At 37.5% G+C, this 18,903-nt stretch overlaps 1 protein-coding gene and 1 long non-coding RNA gene across 3 annotated transcripts; one reads left to right on the top strand and one right to left on the bottom strand.

Moving 5' to 3' along the window:
- Window positions 1-3,113: 3,113 nt before the first annotated feature.
- Window positions 3,114-17,398, top strand: scn1ba (sodium channel, voltage-gated, type I, beta a). 2 transcript variants are annotated; one of them, XM_084088247.1, is made up of 6 exons: window positions 3,114-4,934; window positions 9,958-10,124; window positions 11,247-11,484; window positions 15,687-15,828; window positions 16,788-16,859; window positions 16,949-17,398. In XM_084088247.1, the coding sequence occupies exons 1-5, from the start codon at window positions 4,880-4,882 to the stop codon at window positions 16,852-16,854; spliced, it is 669 nt and encodes a 222-aa protein (XP_083944373.1). In that variant the 5' UTR covers window positions 3,114-4,879; the 3' UTR covers window positions 16,855-16,859; window positions 16,949-17,398. The 2 variants fall into 2 exon arrangements, with proteins under 2 accessions (XP_083944373.1, XP_083944374.1); XM_084088248.1 differs by lacking the exon at window positions 16,788-16,859.
- Window positions 12,858-15,783, bottom strand: LOC311066853. The gene is made up of 3 exons (XR_014603145.1): window positions 15,681-15,783; window positions 14,173-14,435; window positions 12,858-14,079 (listed from the first exon to the last, which is right to left on the bottom strand). It is a non-coding gene; the product is annotated as an uncharacterized lncRNA (long non-coding RNA).
- Window positions 17,399-18,903: the final 1,505 nt, after the last annotated feature.

The raw sequence follows: 18,903 nt of genomic DNA, 5'->3' as shown, positions 1-18,903 counted from the left end.
TGATGAGAGATGTTGATGTATCGGCTTTAAATGTGCTTATTCTATTCTGTGTGTGGATGGAGCTTAAGCAGCATCAATTTGATAAATATTAGAACCTCAGTGTATCATAAATATGTGGGGAACAGAATCCGACGGCAAAAAAAACAGCTGTCGGACTTGAACTCGGGTCGCTCAAAGCTAAAAAAAAAACCTAACTCTCAAGGCACTGACCACTAAGCTATTGACGCTAAAAATTTGATAAATATTAGAACCTTATTGTGTCATAAACATAGGGGGAACAGAATCCGACGGCAAATAGTTCAGCTGTCGAAATCCGTTCCCCCACCCCAATGATGAGAGATGTTGATGTATCGGCTTAAAATATGCTTATTCTATTCTGTGTGTGGATGGAGCTTAAGCAGCATCAATTTGATAAATATTAGAACCTCAGTGTATCAGAAATATGTGGGGAACAGAATCCGACGGCAAAAAAAACAGCTGTCGGACTTGAACTCGGGTCGCTCAAAGCTAAAAAAAACCCCAATAGTCAAGACACTGACCACTAGGCTATTGGGGCTAGAAATTTGATAAATATTAGAACCTTATTGTGTAATAAACATAGGGGGAACAGAATCCGACAGCAAATAGTTCAGCTGTTGAAATCCGTTCCCCCACCCCAATGATGAGAGATGTTGATGTATCGGCTTAAAATATGCTTATTCTATTCTGTGTGTGGATGGAGCTTAAGCAGCATCAATTTGATAAATTTTAGAACCACAGTGTGTCAGAAATATGGGGGAACAGAATCCGACGGCAAAAAAAAAAAACAGCTGTCGGACTTGAACTCGGGTCGCTCAAAGCTAAAAAAAAACCTAACACTCAAGGCACTGACCACTAGGCTACTGAGGCTAGAAATTTGATAAATATTAGAACCTTATTGTGTAATAAACATAGGGGGAACAGAATCCGACGGCAAATAGTTCAGCTGTCGAAATCCGTTCCCCCACCCCAATGATGAGAGATGTTGATGTATCGGCTTAAAATAGGCTTATTCTATTCTGTGTGTGGATGGAGCTTAAGCAGCATCAATTTGATAAATAATAGAACCTCAGTGTATCAAAAATATGGGGGAACAAAATCCGACGGCAAAAAAAACAGCTGTCGGACTTGAACTCGGGTCGCTCAAAGCTAAAAAAAAACCTAACTCTAAAGGCACTGACCACTAGGCTATTGAGGATATTAATTTGATAAATATTAGAACCTTATTGTGTAATAAACATAGGGGGAACAGAATCCGACGGCAAATAGTTCAGCTGTCGAAATCCGTTCCCCCACCCCAATGATGAGAGATGTTGATGTATCGGCTTAAAATATGCTTATTCTATTCTGTGTGTGGATGGAGCTTAAGCAGCATCAATTTGATAAATATTAGAACCTCAGTGTGTCAGAAATATGTGGGGAACAGAATCCGACGGCAAAAAAAAAAGCTGTCGGACTTGAACTCGGGTCGCTCAAAGCTATAAAATATACAAATTGTCAAAGCACTGACCACTAGGCTATTGAGGCTAGGAGTTTGATAAATATTAGAACCTTATTGTGTAATAAACATAGGGGGAACAGAATCCGACGGCAAATAGTTCAGCTGTCGAAATCCGTTCCCCCACCCCAGTGATGAGAGATGTGATGTATCGGCTTAAAATATGCTTATTCTATTCTGTGTGTGGATGGAGCTTAAGCAGCATCAATTTGATAAATATTAGAACCTCAGTGTGTCAGAAATATGTGGGGAACAGAATCCGACGGCAAAAAAAACAGCTGTCGGACTTGAACTCGGGTCGCTCAAAGCTATAAAATATACAAATTGTCAAGGCACTGACCACTAGGCTATTGCGGCTAGGAGTTTGATAAATATTAGAACCTTATTGTGTAATAAACATAGGGGGAACAGAATCCGACGGCAAATAGTTCAGCTGTCGAAATCCGTTCCCCCACCCCAATGATGAGAGATGTTGATGTATCGGCTTAAAATATGCTTATTCTATTCTGTGTGTGGATGGAGCTTAAGCAGCATCAATTTGATACATTTTAGAACCACAGTGTGTCAGAAATATGGGGGGAACAGAATCCGACGGCAAAACAAACAGCTGTCGGAATAAGTTCCCCCACTCCCATTATGAGAGGTGTTCATGTAATGGCTTAAAAAATTCAGATTTTATTTTTGTGAGTGGATGGAGCTTAACTTGCATCAGTTTAAAGTAGCCTTTAATTTCTCTGCAATTGTGGCTCACACCTCATAAATGAAAGTGTACCTCCCTCTAGAGGTGAAACACCGATATTAGCCTACTGTCTTTAATTCAGTCCAAATGAAATTACTGTCTGTGGATTTACTCAAACTCGTTCCAAACCTAATTTCTTCTGGCAAAACGATAAGGATACGATATCTTTGTGAGAAACAGATGAAAATTTCAGCCACTTAAACTCCCGAAACTTTCCGAGTTAAAGTGTTCATAAAAAAAGTCGTGATGTTCGATTCGTGAATGAATCATTCGTTTATGTTCAATCTTGAATAACTCGGATCCAATTTTTTCATAGACTGGATCGATCTCTTTCTCACACAAAGTTAACGTTATGCGTTTTAGAATATCCCCTTCAGACGACTTGAAGTAGAGAGCACGTGTTCTATGGACCACTTATAAGACAATGCCTCCTTTTAAAAGCTTGATGGGCCTGCTTTCAGATATCCCTTGGCTATTCAAAATAAATTTGGATATTTTTTATAACAATGTAAAATGTGTATCCTATAGATACACATTTTACAGAAGGGATATCTGATTTTGGGCAGAGATGCTGCTTCATATTAACGTGATGAGATTGCTCCCAAATTTCTAGAATAATCTGTTCTCGAATGATCCGACCTAGGCTACTCTAAGATTTGACGCATCTTGCATCGCGCGTCACGTTTCATTATGCTACTGCGCCTCCGAATGAATAAACGTAAGGACGATAAACCATTTACGCTGACTTGAAATTGTAACTCCCAGAAATCATGCTTTCCATCCATCCCACTTTACTGCAATGCATCAGTCTGCATATCCCTCCCCCATCCCTGCTCACCTCCCAGTCCCTCCTCGCCTATCCCAAACGCAGCATCTTCCCTGTACAGAGCAGATATCGTCAATGAACGCACCACGTTTTGGCTTAACGTGTGGTGCTCCGGTCCTAACGGATTATTTTGTGCATATCATAATTTCAAGACCGAACATTTTATGCAGGTACGGCAGCACAATCTGGTTAATTTCCGTGAACCTGAAATAAACACGTGACGTGACCAACGGATTGATTTAACCGCGCGAGCGGAGCGACTTCATCCACAGAGAAGCTGTTTTTTTGGGGGGGGATCGTAACCAACTGAATGAAAACCAAACGTGGGGAAGAAATGTTTTGACTAAATGGTAATCGGAAACGGTAGGCTGAGAGATATTCTAACCTCAAAACAAGCACGCTGAGGTCACGTAAGAAATAAGAAAAGGGGCATTGTACCCACTGAATATTGTTTAAAAGACTAAAGGGAGTGTATTTGAAATGATCTTTAATTCATTTAAATATGTAATGTAGACCCATGAATGATGTATTATTAGCATATTTTTGGTGATCATTACGCGCTGTTAGACATATGCCTTGATGTTTGACATTTGGAAATACAGACGCTTTGGCAAAAATAACAGATGGCATGAGCAACTACATCCGGTCATAGTAAACATTTACTGCATGTGTTAGCGACTTCACATGCATTTATTTAAATGAGAGAAAGACACAAACATTAAACCAAGTATTGAATAGGCAGCCTGCTAAATCTACAGTTGATATTTTATGTACAGTGCAATGTAGGCTAAATTAACTCATTTCATACATTTAGCTGATCATTCCTATTCATAATTGGCTATAAGTCTATAACTTCAAGTTAAGATCAAGATCCTAAGAGATATATCCTCTTATTCACTCATTAACATAAGCAATAATTCACAAAATACATAAGCAATAAATATAATTTAGCGTAGAAGCGAATGTCTTAATGTATGTTTGCATGAAGCCAAAGACACATAATCATTAAGGAGATCCATTTTCCAATTTAAACTCACTGTGGCAAAGATTGGATCACTTCAAATGTTTTTTTTTCTTCTTCTCAGGTTAAATCAGTCAACTGATGTTTAATGTAGGCCTAAATGTATAACACAAAACCCTTAGTTAATGTCACTTGTCTTCCATTATCTGCATAACATTCTCATTCAAAACTAATCACAACCTCAGCTCCAAGTCTTCCACTGTCAAGAAAACAAGAAAACTTTGTCATTTAGTGAATATCTCTCTATATTTTAGAAATCAGATCAGATATTCATCAGAATATTTAATCACTTAAAAAAGTGTATTAATATCATTATTAAGTAAGTACTGGCTAACAAATAAATAGGTCAAGAAGAACCGTTACTGACTGAAACTCGAGTGTGGCATCTCAGCTCTTTTTTCTTTCATGGAGTAACTGAATACTCTGGACTTGTTGGATCGATTTCCTGCACAGAGGGCGGGCGTTACATCTCTGATACTCCCTCACTGGACTCCCTTGCTCCTCATCAAAACACTCATCTCCCACCCGACAGGAAGGACAGGAGGAAAACATCATCTGTTTTCCACACTGTCAAGCTCATCTGTTCACAGATCCAGGGGACGCATTTCCTTCGCAGAGCTCCTGTCTCACTGTGGACTACTTGCCGAGACCTCCTGCTCTTCAGTTTGAGCCTGTTTTGTGTCTGTGTGAGTGTGTGTGTGTGTGTGTGTGTGTGTGTGTGTGTGTGTGTGAAAGACAGAAGCACGACTCTGAAAGCAGCGGCTATCACCTGTCAGGATGTCTGCAGTGCGACTTCTGTGGGTCCCTGTGCTGTTGTGCTGTTTAACACACGGTGAGTGTCTTAAACGCACTATGAAACATTTGAGACACATTTTAAGCCTCACACCCTTTATCTGTGTCTGTCTGTGTCAGTCAGGCCATGGTAAAGTTGCAGGTACATGTATAGCAGGAATCCGCTTTCAAGCTAAATTGTATCATGCATTTTTTTACCAGTATTTTTATAGTATTTCAAAGTCTCTTGAATAGATAGATAGATGGATACTATAACACTATACACTATAATAAAGATAATTCCAATTTACACAATATACATTATATAGATACGCATTTATTATTATTTATAGATCTTTAATTTTATATTTATATTTTATATATTGCATGTGTTTGTATATAAACATTTAATATACTGTTTACTATATATACACACAGTAAATAGTATATATATATAGTATCATTTAATATATATATATATAGTAAATATATATAGGCTACACTATATATTAAAATAATTATGTATATTATATAATATAAATAATATATATATATATATATATATATATATATATATATATATATATATATATATCACTTTATCGTTATCACAAGAAATAGCTCATGTATTCTTGAGATTTTTGTAATGAATTATTAGATGTTATATTAAAAATATAATGCAACTGAAGTGATAAATTGCTTTAATGACACTGATTTTAATTTTAATTTCTTGCTGACCCAATCAGGGCAATTTAGCACCGGTCCAGTAATAGTATGTCTTTGCTTTTTGTTTATTAAGTCTTAGCTCAACGTGGTTGTGTTTATGGGTTTTGGGGTTCCTGTATTGTTGAGTAAAAACCTAAAGCAGCTGTCACTTTTAGTAGAGCATGTGTTGATGTTAAAATGGAGTCATGGGTGATCAAGGTGGTCCAGACAGAATTATAGCTCTTGCCCAAGCTCGGATGCTTCTGTCACAAGCTGTTATTATCTTCCATTAGGTTGTGAATTCTTTGTTTTGTGTTGTGATTCTTGAATACTAGGTTTTATAGTGGGTGTTTAAAATATGTGGCTGTCTGCGCTTGTTCATAGCCTGAATATCTTTCGTCTGTGACTGTAAGAAGGGAAGTGATGGAAATAAATCACTCTCCGGGGAACAGGTGTTGTCAATTATGCCTCAGTGATAGATGTCCTAGTTTACGCAGTGAGGATTTGTATCTCTCCTCGTGTCTTGTGTCGGGAAACCCATTATGAGGATATGTGTTCAGTATATCCTGTACTAGCAGGTTATGTAAACCGACCAGTTATTAGCTGCTTAAATGTTAAAATGTTTTATTATGCCTAACGAATGCAAGTCTTTATTATTTTATATGCTTATTCTCTTGAAGTATTATAACTAAATGATACAAACTTTTTAAGTCACTTTTGTAAGTTTGTGTCTGCTGAAAAAAAAATGCATTTTGCATGATGAACTGCACTTTATTGCACTAAATTGCCCATCTAGATTATTATTTAAAGCATTTAGCAGACCCTCTTATCTAGAGCAACTCACTCGAAAAATGTAATATTGCTTCATATTTCCTTAATACTAGGGATGGAAGGAGTAAAATTGTTGGAGCAGAAGGTTAAATTAAGAAAAGGAGAAAGTTCAAAAGGAGAGCTGTTACACAACTGTACTTGAGTAACACCTTTTTGGTACAGTAATTAATCTCACAGGATCACCAAGGAAAAGGGGCTTTAAGAAAATGTTTTTATTCAGATGAAACATTTTATCGGAGATGAAAAGTAGGAGTGAGCAAAGGCAGATGGACAGAAAGATGTGTGAGAATGAAAGCGTGAGACAGAAAGATAGTTCCCTGTGTTCGCCTATCTCCTTGTATTATACACTCTCAGAATGTCCAAACTACAGTCTCTGATTTGATCAAATTGTCACATGGTCAGGGCCGGTGTAAATTATTCCTAGCATTTAATGGCAACGTCACCATATAATGGCACTACAAACGTATTACAGCGACATTCCCCCTTGAGCAACCTGAGGTTAAATGCCTTTTTCAAGGGCACAACAGTAATGGCTTATCATGATGACCTCACCCTACGTATGAGAAATTATGATAAATGGTGATTCTAAGGCAATTAAAGATTACAGTGAAGAAACTGAATACATAAAACACTACTGTGACAAAACCAAATGACGAAAAAACAAATGGTTTCCATATTGCTTGATTCTTGCTGATCAAGCAATCTATGATGGACCTGCTGGCCAACAGTCAAGACGGCACCGCTGAGCATTAGCAGACAGGATGCAGGCTATTTTGCTGATTAGACCTATCCGTACAGCCTAGAAAGGCTCGGGGGAGAAGGAAGATGGCGATTAATAGTTTAACAGAGGTTGAAAACGGTGGCCTAGAAACAGGCAAACCAATGAGGAGCGAGGTCTTTGTATTCTAAGCAGATTTTCAGCAGAATCCAGCACTGTCATGCTCCTTCAGAAAGCAGTGTCGCAGGTTTCATGCACGCACAGGTCTGGCACTGTGGAAAACTGATTTGCATGTGAGGAAAGGTGTGTCTGAGTGCGTGTGTGTGCGTGTCGGAAAGAGGGCAAGGGTGAAAGTGGGCAAGGGTGAATGAGGACATATTATATGAAGGACTGTCTCTTGCTGGTTATTCTTTATGGCAATTACAGCACACTCGTTATCCCAGCATCAAGAACCGATTGTGAGAATCCCAGTGTCTTAAAGCTAAAAAAGAAGAGGCTTTAGATCTGGTCGCCTGGGGAAATTTCACTGGCGTTTGCCATTTACCCTCGACTAGTGGGTCACCAACAGTATTGTTCATTGTAGATTCATTTTAGAGATTAGATTAAAGACGGGAAAGGACGGAGGTGAGAATATGTGGGTTCAACGGGACGATTGTTAGACCACAGTGACTAAAATACTGGCCAACATCATGTCACATATTGGGCGATGTATCAAAGAGCTTTTGTTTCTATGGAAAGTCTCCACCCTGGAGCTCAGTGTTCGTCACAGATCTTTGCCATTTCCCGAGAGGCCAGATTGTGTATGTCATTGCTATACAGTTTGAGACTGCTGGCTGGCATGGAAACCCTGTCCTCGGCTTCTTGTTCACATGTAGAAAGCCTGAATCAGCTCTCAAAAGGCTTTTTCTTCTCTTTCCTTGAATCTCTCATTGCACCACAGTGTTCCTGAAGCTCAAACAGTAGAACATGGTGCAAAGAAATGAGTTCAATTCCCAAGAAATGTATAACTGATTAAATGTTTACCTTGAATGCAATGCAAATTGCTTTGGATAAAAACGTTTGCAAAATTGTATGTCTCTCACATTTCCGTCCAAAAAAGCAATTGTAAAAATTCTACTCTTTAGTGCATTAATTCAATCCTGGGATTAAGCGGGCATTGTGCAGTCTAATCTGGAATAAGTTGCATAATGTAATCTCTGTAAAAAGGGGTTATGTAATGACCCTGCCCCCGCAGTGACATTGACAGAAGTTTAGACGGCAGTTTTTGACATGTCTGAGGTCAGCTTATTGCGTGTACACTGTCCCTGCTTGGCTTTTAAAGGGAAAGGGAGATGTCTCCTTTCCTCCCACCCTTTATTGTGTCCTTTGATGTCCCCAGAAAAAAATCCCCAGATCTTCTTTGCTGTCACTAAAAGTCGGCATGAAATCAAAATTCTAATTGTAAATGCATGTTATTAATCTTATTGTGAAGTATGCCAATCAGCCAATGCATAGAACCCAGTCCCTGTCCTACATTTTTTCTTTTTTAATAATACTTAACACTCGGATGCAAATTAAAAGAACAGATCTGACTTTACTTACGTTTCATCACGACTTTAAAGATAATAGCTAAAAACAATAATAACACCGTTCAATGGAAATCTCAAAATTGAAATCCATTGTCATACTGTACATTCCAAAGTTGTGATGCCTCATTAAAATGATTAGTTTAATGTTTTGAATTAGTCATAGTATAGAATTGAAATATCAGCCATTTATTGGCTTGCTTAATAATTTGCTTGTTTTAGGAATGTGTCAGCATGATGTGATCAGACCCTTCCTCCCCTTTCCTCTGAAACTGTAGTACTTCTGTATTGATCATTGTTTTTCCTCTCCAATCTACCATTGTTCTTCCTCTCCGCAGCCAATAAATCAATAATCTGTCAATGATAATCAGTGATGTGATGGATGTAACACTGAAAACGTTTAACTCTCTGTTTCCCTCTTTTTCCCTTGTTTTCTTCCCTCTCTTGTCTTCCAGTTGGGGTGGCACCAATTTTTACTTTTTCATCCTTCCTCCTTTTCTCTTAGCAATCAAAAGCAAATTATAAATGTTGTTTTCCTGAATATTACAGTAAAGAGATGCCTGTAAAAAATCGAAACAGCAGGACGACTGTAGTTAATAATGTAAAGCTGTTGCTGTGATTGATGTGTGTGCAATGTTTCTTGTCCCTCATCTCATTGCACATATATAAATACTTCTCCAGAGGTCAGAATTGCAAAAAGATCATTGGTTGAGAGCGATGCAGATGTCTCTGTGGGAACAGCAGGGTGAAGTGTGAGAGAAAGATACTTGGAATATCAGGTGTGTTCCTTTCTGCAAGTGTTTGCGACTTCTAGGCATATATAGAGACATCTATATATTGCATCTATATATGAAAGTAGATTAATGACTCAAAAAGGATCACAGTTCACAACAATTTATTTCCCCTCAAAGAATTTTGAAGACAAAAAAAAACATTTAAGCAAATACTGTGGTCTGAGATGCACAGTTAATTAGGATTATTTTAACTGCACAATCAGTTTTTATGAGTGGAAATAAAGCTTGCAAGAAAATGCTCTGCCTTGAACTAAAAATGCCATCATGCATAATCCCCCCCCCCCCCCCCCCAAAAAAAGGGGATGCATGCAAAAAAAAAAAAAGAAAAAAAAATTAAAACAAGATTTAACCGTACTAATGCCTGTCAGTTCAAAACTAAAAGTGGGCATCAGTAAGACTTAATAGAGCATTTTACGAACTGAAGCAGGTGTGTCTATGTTTCTGCCACTGAATGTCTTCCTCTTCCTGTAGCTTGGCTCTGCCATGGGGCGTGTGTGGAGGTGGACTCCGACACGGAGGCAGTGGCGGGTGAAGGCTTCAAATTGGGCTGTATCTCTTGCAAGATGAGAGGGGAAGTGCCGGCCTCTGCCACTGTGGACTGGTGGTTCAAGGCCACAGACGAGAGTGAATTTACACACGTGAGTATGAGACCAAACACCAGACTTTACAGCTTGACTTCACGTGTCTGAGAGACACAGATGCTGTTCCCCCCGCACAATGCATTACCTAAATTAATGTGCAGATGCCTTTTTACACGTGCAAAAGCTGTAGCACAGCTGTGTGGGTGCGTACTGACATGCACACAGGAATCAATGACACTTAATTATTTCCATTGTAAAATAAAACATCCAAACCCCAAAGCAGATTTGAGACTGCTGCATTTTTCATGCAAGGACAATATCATGCATTATTTATGACCATCTTTGTGGCCAGAAGTGAATTACTGCACATTACAGCACTTTACTTTGAGTATGTTTACAAGGAGGGTAAAGAAGTCCTCTGCCATTAGAACTACTAGTTATACTACCAAATAGTGTGCGAGATAGTTTAGCATAGAATATTAGTAGAATTATATTTATGATGTAAGAATGAAAGAGCATGAGATACACTTTTTGACTGTTTAATATTTACTAGTTTTTTTTACATATTTTTATTCATATTTTAATAATTCTATTAAAATGTGAAATTATTTGCGTATTTAAAGTAACGCACAGCATTACTATGTCCTGCAATTTCCTACACTTTTGTGGGAATTCATTTCCATGACCTCATACAGGATAAGGATTTGTAAAATCAATATTTAAATGTAATAAGTTGTAAATGTCATAAATGTATTCGATTATACTTCTTAGTGTCTAACAGCAATTATGTTATCACTGTGGCTTGTGGCAGATTTTACTCTACTAAGACCAAAATCTAGCCTATGAACTGATTTAAACCAGACTAAAACTCAAAACCTTTTTTTTATTTCCTATAGATTTTAATCATTGCATTGACTTTGGAAAACCAAAATTGAAAATGACATGGCATTTACAGCTTTATGACAGTTATCATAGTTCTCTTCTGTAGACAGGGAGCAGTGTTGAGCAAAATACAGACAATAACAACAGTCAATCACTGACCGTGTCTCTTTTAACTGCTATTTATAGACAAAATATTGGAGAATAACAAAAAGCTTGTTTTGGGTACTGAATCAAATATTGTGTACTTCACACTGGTTATTTGCCATAGAGGTCTCACTCTTTATTTCTTACAATTAGATCTACAGTTATGCAGATATGTCAAGCTACATACTGGATGACCGATTCGATGAGCGCCTGGCCTGGAACGGCAGTAAAAAAACTGATGATGTGCAAGACGGCTCAATTTACATCCTCAACGTCACCTTCAACGACACCGGCATCTATCGATGCTATTTCGACCGCATGCTCTACTTCCCCTATTATCAGTCCCGCTCCAACGCCACCAAGTTTATCACCCTCACCGTAGTGGGCCATGGTATGTCAGTTAAAAGAGAATGAAATTTACATAAGAGGAAACAAATGTAAACAGGTTTTGAAATGTATTATGCAGGCACAAATCAGAGTTAGTGGGTTATTACATCATTGACAGAACACACACACAATCCTCTGCAAGTGTGTTCATGAAGACAGAGGAGTCAACACTGAATAGAAATGCCTTTGAAATGCCAAAAGCAAGGACACTGTCATTGCCTTTTCATGGCCCTGAAAGCAAAGTGTTTTCATCGCAGCAACACCAGGGCTTTCAGTTCCTATGTCCTTGACTCACCAAATGCTTTGTGTTTTGAAAGCAAGGTGTTTTATTTGATTTTTTCAATATTTGCATTATTTATATTGTGGATTGACTTAGCACCATTATACATTTTTCTTTTAGTTTTTTCTCAAATCAGTACTTTAACTGCTCAAATAATCCTAGTGTGTCATATGAGGAAAACTGTTTCTTATTTTTGCCGCCCCTGGTAAATTATAAATTACTAAAGATGCTGATCATGTTCCATTTGTCAAATAGTCAACTGTTGTTTTTGGTAAATAAAACTATTGTATATCATTTTTGTCAATTAAAATAAAGCTGAGATCAAATAAAATACAAATATTATATGAAAAACTTTACGAAAATAAAATACGTTTAAGTTGAAATACTAAAGCTCCCAAAACTGAAAAAGACATAATAAAATAAAGAAAATACTGTAAATATTGAAAAACTAATAAAAATTACAAATCCACATAGCAAAATTACTCAAATTAAAATGAAAACTGAAATGAAAATGAAAAATACCAAAATAACAGTGGTAGTGAAGTAGTGTAAAGGGACCAGGATCTATGGAAGCCTATGTCCACAAATAAAAATAAAACTTCTATTATGTCTTTTATTTCTCTTGTAATAATGTTATTTCTCACAATTAATTTAGGACTTACTGTAATCTTCATTTTCCAAGTAAAAACAGGCTTCTACAGGGTTCAAACCCCAAACTAATGTACAATTATAAACATTTTGACAGCCAGTGATCACAAGGCAAAATCTCCTTTAGTAGTGTATGAGGGTATTTTTGACAAACACTTTTCCCCTTCAATACAATGTAAAATGAATGGCCAATCAAATTGATCAAATTGTAATTTTTTGTTGGAAGCTACACTCAAAATCAACTTCTGAGGAATATGTTCAGTTTGATGCTTCTGCTGAGAACATGTCTGTCCACTGGGACAGAAGCCGTCTTGTCACATATGCTGACGGTGATAATTCAATCAGACGTGTCAGAGTCTGAGTCGGGACTACATCAGCACTGATGTCACTACAGATGTGCATGTCTTACATAATACTGACTCTGAGTGCTGAAACCTGAACGTACTTTAAACTTCCTTCTATCAGTGTTTGATCATTTTACAGGTTTTTTACAATCACTTTGTTACTATTTTCAGAACCTTGATGTCATTTTTCAAAACTCTAGACACAAAACGGTTATCACTTGTAACACAGGCTGTCTAATGTTCAAAACATTGCATTGTGCATTCACATCTTTAAAGAAATCTTGCACTTGCACAATCATTGGTTCAAAAAACAAATTTACTGTGAAATACCATTGAAACATAACTATAGATCACCCACACACAAGCAACCGATAGTTTCACTGTGTCATTCATACAATCATTAAATATTGTAGAACAAAATAGGTGATACAGGTTTCATTATGTACAGTAAATACATCTCTGTAAAAGTACTACAGTAGTAGAGAGAATACTACAGACACAGTGGAATCATTGAACAAAGTTTGTAATATATTGATGCAAAACACTACAGTACAATCACAACATAGGTTTATTTGAATCAAAGCAAAAATAATTAGCTATGAAATAGAAAAGACAGTACTGTAAAACATCAAATGCAGTGTTCCTCAACTTGCTTGATTACTGTCAACTTGAGTGATTACTGTACTTCTACATTGTCATCAACTCTGTGTTGTGGATTTGGCCACAGGTTCTCATCTACATCACAATGGATGTTTTCATTAGCCAAACATCTTGGAAAAAACCTTCAGGCATGGCGAATCCAGGCCTGACACTGGTCTGCTGTGATGTCATTGCAGGCGTCATCCATGGCCTGGAGAAGAGTGACTTGTTCATGAGGGTGCCTATCATAAACCTTCCATCTCCGTGCGGAGAAAAATTCCTCAATCGGGTTAAGGAAGGGAGAGTATGGGGGTAAATACAGGGTGGTAAATTGTGCATGGGCCTGAAACCATGCTTGCACCACATGAGCATGATGGAACCTGACATTGTCCTACACAATGACATAGGTCACACCTTCAGCTCTACAAACCTGATCGAGCTCATCAAGAAAGGTGACAAGGAGAGCTGATTTATATGGTCCAAAATGAGGTCTGCTTCCCACCACACCATCTTCTGATATAGCCGCACACATGGTAATGTTGGCCCCACGTTGTCCAGGTACTTGGATGGTTGCCCGCTGGCCAATGAAATTCCGACCTCTCCTCCTTGTCTTGGCCAGATTAAAACCTGCCTCATCCAAATAAATGAATTTGTGATGGTCGTCATTAGCATCCAGCTCCATCACCCTCTAAAAATACATTTTGGAAAGAATTAGAGATTACTGTACAATGTAGAATTTTTGGGAATGTTTTTACAACAGCCATCTTGAAACTGAACTTACCTGAACATACTCAGTCCTCATTTGCTTCACTCTGTCTGCATTTCTTTCGAAAGGCACACGGTATAATTGTTTTATAGATACCTGGTGCCTTTTCAGCATGCGTGCAATAGTCGGCAAACTTATGGATCCCACATTGTTGAACATGTCTTCATTGTCCAAGATATGCTGGCCAATTTCTGTAAGGCGAATATCATTTCTGGCCCGAACCAAATCGACCACAGCCTGCTCTTGTCAGTTAGAATTTTGCCTCTGCCTTCACAATTCTACAGGGAACATTAGAGTAAGAAGACACTTGGTCACATCACCTATTCTGTGATACACATTGGTATGCAGTCATTTGATAATTGAGAGTAGCATAATGTTTAGTGCATGCTGATTCTCATTGCGGAAAGTTCTGATTATTGAGGCCACGGTTGACCTTCTGAGGTTTGGTTGTATCATTGTAGCCGCCTCAGTCATTGTCATGCCATGATTTGTGACATGGTCTACAACTATTGCCCGAATTTCATTGGACACTATGCTGTTGCTGCCACCGTCTTGGTCCGTGGCCTTGTCCTCTACCACGTTCCCCCACATCTCTCAAACGAGGCCCACGACCACCTCTCAGAAGGGGTGCCTGTCCCCTGCCATTCCTTTGACCAACACGTCTTCCTCCCACCACTGCTTGACCTCCATTGTGACCTGGATCACCTGCTAGCTCCATGTTACGCATCACTATGCTCTTGCAATTGGATCCCAATCAACTCTTTATATACTCAATCCACAATGTGCACTCAATCATCAGTAACGAGTTGGCAGAATTAGACAAGCAATTACAAGGGCCTGCATCTATACAGTGCAGTACTGTCAATACTGTAAATAGTCTGAAAAAGTGGTACAGTATTTGGGACCATAGACACAGTGTCTGATGAAGCATTATGATAAAATATTAGGCTACATCCATGGATATTGTAGTCTAATTGGTTCATGCTCCACGCTAATTGGTGACAATGAATCTCGTTATCTTGAAACTTTCATGATTTAAACATGGAAGATTGTTTGTCTGTTTCCATACAACTTGCATTAAGAGTAATGCAACAGTTATTATTTTGAGCAGTTGTATCAATTGATAGTTAGATCATTGTAAGGAAATGAATAGACTCTCATTTGAAATGTAATGTGTGAATTGCCTTTTGAAATAGTAGTACTTTGATGTTAAGTTGTGTCATATTGAACAGGTGATTTTTGTTGAATGAACAAATGATCTAAGTTTTATGTGTATTGTATCCAAGCAATTGAGAAAAGGGTTAGTTTTGAAAAATGTGCATTTTGATCATTGGTTGTGAGTTTTGTGTCTAGAGTTGTGAAAAATGACATCAAGGTTCTGAAAATAGTAAAGTGATTGTAAAAAACTGTAAGAGTAGTAATTCAGTAAGTCTGATCAGATCATGATTAAGGATTATATGAAAATGTGAAAGTTATGAAAGAACCAAAATATAGATTTGTGAACTGAATTTGATCTCACTTACCCCTAGCTACACGAGGCATGGCGTCCATCTTATCTGAGGTCATGATGTATGTGTCTATCATCGGGCTGCAGTTATGGCTGTTGGTGGAGATGGTCTATTGTTACAGGAAGATCGCAGCAGCGGGAGAGGAAGCGCTGAGAGAGAGCGAGTGAGTCACGTTTCCATTTTCTAAACACTTCCTCACGGTTTGCTCTTACTTGATAACAAACACCTGTCTACCACATTAGGGACCATTAAGGATGTCCTATTAAAACAGGAAATCTGGGGCAAAATATACTGAAGGGCGAGGAAGTGGAAGATGAGCTGAACTCTTTCTGGAGTGCATTAGCATATAGGTGGATTCAAAGCAAACAAACATGCACTAAAAAACTTCAAATTCAATTTTATGGGATCTTTAATTAATACATTTGTGTCAGAAGTTTGGAATAATTAAGGTTTTGTAATGTTTTTGAGTTAAGTCTCTTATGCTCACCAAGGCTTATTTGATCAAAAATACAGTGAAAACTCAAATATTGTGAAATATTACCAATATCATTATGATCAATGTTTTAAACAGTGTTACTGTTGATACACTACCATTTAAACGTTTGAGCTAGACGCATTAAATTAATTCAAGTAACAGTAAAAACATTTATAATGTTAGAAAAGATTTCTATTTCAAATAAATGCAGGCCTTTTGAACTTTCTAGTCTGTCTAGAGAAATTATACAATGATTTCTGAAGGATAATGAGACACCGAAGACTGGATTAATGATGCTGAAAATTCAGCTTTGCATTACAGAAGAATGTGTTATTTTAAAATGTAAAAATATTTCACAGTATTACTGTTTTTACTGTATTTTTGATCAAATAAACAGTTCAGAAAATAAAAATTATTCCAAACTTTTGACAGCCAGCGTAAAATAGAAGACAATTACATTTCCGCCTGTCTTTTATTAGTTTCCACTGCTTTTCTTCCTTCAAATCTATATTTCCCACAGTCCAAAAAAGATCTATATCTTTCTGCAAGCTGCTTTTCTCATAACTTTTGAAGATCTTGTTGCTGTTCTTTTCTTCATTACTTTTTCTGTCCCTTCTGCCTTCTTTCCATCCTTCCTATTCTCTTAGGGCGGAATATTTAGCTATAACCTCAGAGAGCAAAGAGAACTGTACAGGTGTAGCGGTGGCAGAATAACACAGGTGGGATTGTTAAATGTAACTCTTATGGTCACATCCAGACTTCCTCTATTTCGTGTCTGTTTAACCATCTGCCTTTTGTTTCATTTCAGGTCCAAAAAAAGTCTCAAGCCAAAAGCTTGAAGCTCCATCTATTATGACATCACCAACGGCCTCCTCCATCACCCACACCGGCGCTCTGCCATAACCACAGGGCTGCTGTTTTCACAACAACTGTGACAGAACCGCCATTCTAAACCATCAGGGAAATGCAGTCACACGTTACGTAAAAAGTGTTGTTTTAAGGTCCTAGACAACAACTTTAAGGTTAAAGAATTAATGATGCATTAATTATGCACGAGTCTGTAACACTGAACACAACAAATTGTACTGAACATGACTTGTATGTACGTGTTTTAGCTTTTAACACCTTTTTTACTTTTTTCCACACGACAAATCAGCTTTAAATGTGATACAAAATGACTCGCCAGTATATCTACTGAGGCAGAGGACATCAGAAATATTATAGTGTATAAAATCTGTCACTAGTATATTTACTGAGCAAGAGCAAAAAATAAAATAAATTATATATATATATATATATATATATATATATAAAAACATGATTTAATCAAATCGAATTATATATGTGAAAACATATCTATTTATATCATTATTTTAAAGATCACAAATACATAAAGTAATATAAAAATAGGAAAATAAAAAAAACGTATTAAAATATATATATATTAGGGGTGTAACGTTGAACGTATTCTTTCGGTTCGCATTGTTCACAACCGATGCGGCGTTGTTTTAATGCAGAATTTTTCTGTATGCAGAATGTAATTTGAGTTTCGCACTTTGGGTGGGAAAGTTGCATCCATGTCTGTAAATTAATGAAATTCACGCCAGTATTTCAATTTTGCAAAATGCAAAACAAGTTTCCATTAATCTCCACAGACTTTGCTGAATGAGCACCGGTTTGGTGCCAAATTTAAGACACTTCCAAATTGTTAGACCCCTCGTTGAGGCCGCTATGGGAACTCAGGGGGGTAATAATCTGGCGGGGGTCGTCCTGACTTCTGACTCCTGCCCCAGTATAGGTAGGTTTAGGATTAGGCATGGGGGTGGGGTTAGGATTAGGCAATTAAATAGAGGCTTCAACAAGGGCTAATAATTTAGCAGGGAGTTGAAATTAGGCACAACACCTGTGCGCATTAGAATGGGACCGCAAGAATTCTGACTAAAATATATATTATGCAAAAATATTTTGCATCCAAAATTGAAGCACTTCAAATCTTTTCCTGAAAAAACATTAAATGGCAGCAGGAAGAGTGTTTTGCAGCAGTATTGACAGACTTTAATATTTAAAGACAGAAACATAGTTTGTTCACTAAAGCACTGTTTCCCCTCCTGCTGTACCAAAAACACACCAGACCGTGACTTAAGGTACTTATCGAACCATTATTGTTGTGTACACCGTTTAACCCCTAATATATGTAGAAAGAGAAATCGGACAGAAAATCTCAAATTTGGCAGCTGGGAACTGTGATTAGCATTACATAACTAATGCCAACAAATAATAATTTACAACAAGAGCTTCCTATCTGAGTACAGTCCCTCTCACATACAGGGGATTTGAACCAGAACTAATTTAACAAACCACATGTAAGCTAACCATTACTTTTAAAACTTTCTTACTGAATCATAATAGTTCACTTAAAGGTACACTATGTAACTTTTGGCCCTCTAGCAGTAAAAAAAAAAAAAAAACTGCATGCATTTTGAGAAAGAATATTGTTTTGGTTGTGCTTCAGATATGCTTGACTTCGGGTATGAATGTGACCCTTCACAATAGATATTGCTTTACAGCTAACTCTGTTAGAGAGCTACATGGCAATTTATCTGTTCAATAAAATACCTTACCCGTTGAGTAATAAAACGCCATCTCCGCCACACTTTTACAACATTTCAAATCCCTCAGTTCGTCACGTTCTCTTTTTGCCAGCAGACTGGATGTTTGAGATTTAGCGTTCTCCATGTCTCCTTTCTTGCTCGTTGTAACTAC

The sequence above is a fragment of the Abramis brama genome (genome assembly GCF_963993115.1).
Source record: "Abramis brama genome assembly, chromosome: 17".
NCBI lineage: Eukaryota > Metazoa > Chordata > Actinopteri > Cypriniformes > Leuciscidae > Abramis > Abramis brama.
The sequence above is the reverse complement of the archived record's forward strand: the minus strand, read 5'-3'. Positions and strand labels throughout refer to the sequence as shown.

Bases quoted from the DNA above. Each gene is read 5' to 3' on its own strand.
- scn1ba (XM_084088247.1), top strand. From the start codon at position 4,880: ATGTCTGCAGTGCGACTTCTGTGGGTCCCTGTGCTGTTGTGCTGTTTA. The intron at 4,935-9,957 runs GTGAGTGTCTTA...CTCTTCCTGTAG, and splicing joins GTTGTGCTGTTTAACACACG to CTTGGCTCTGCCATGGGGCG. The intron at 11,485-15,686 runs GTATGTCAGTTA...ACTTACCCCTAG, and splicing joins CCTCACCGTAGTGGGCCATG to CTACACGAGGCATGGCGTCC.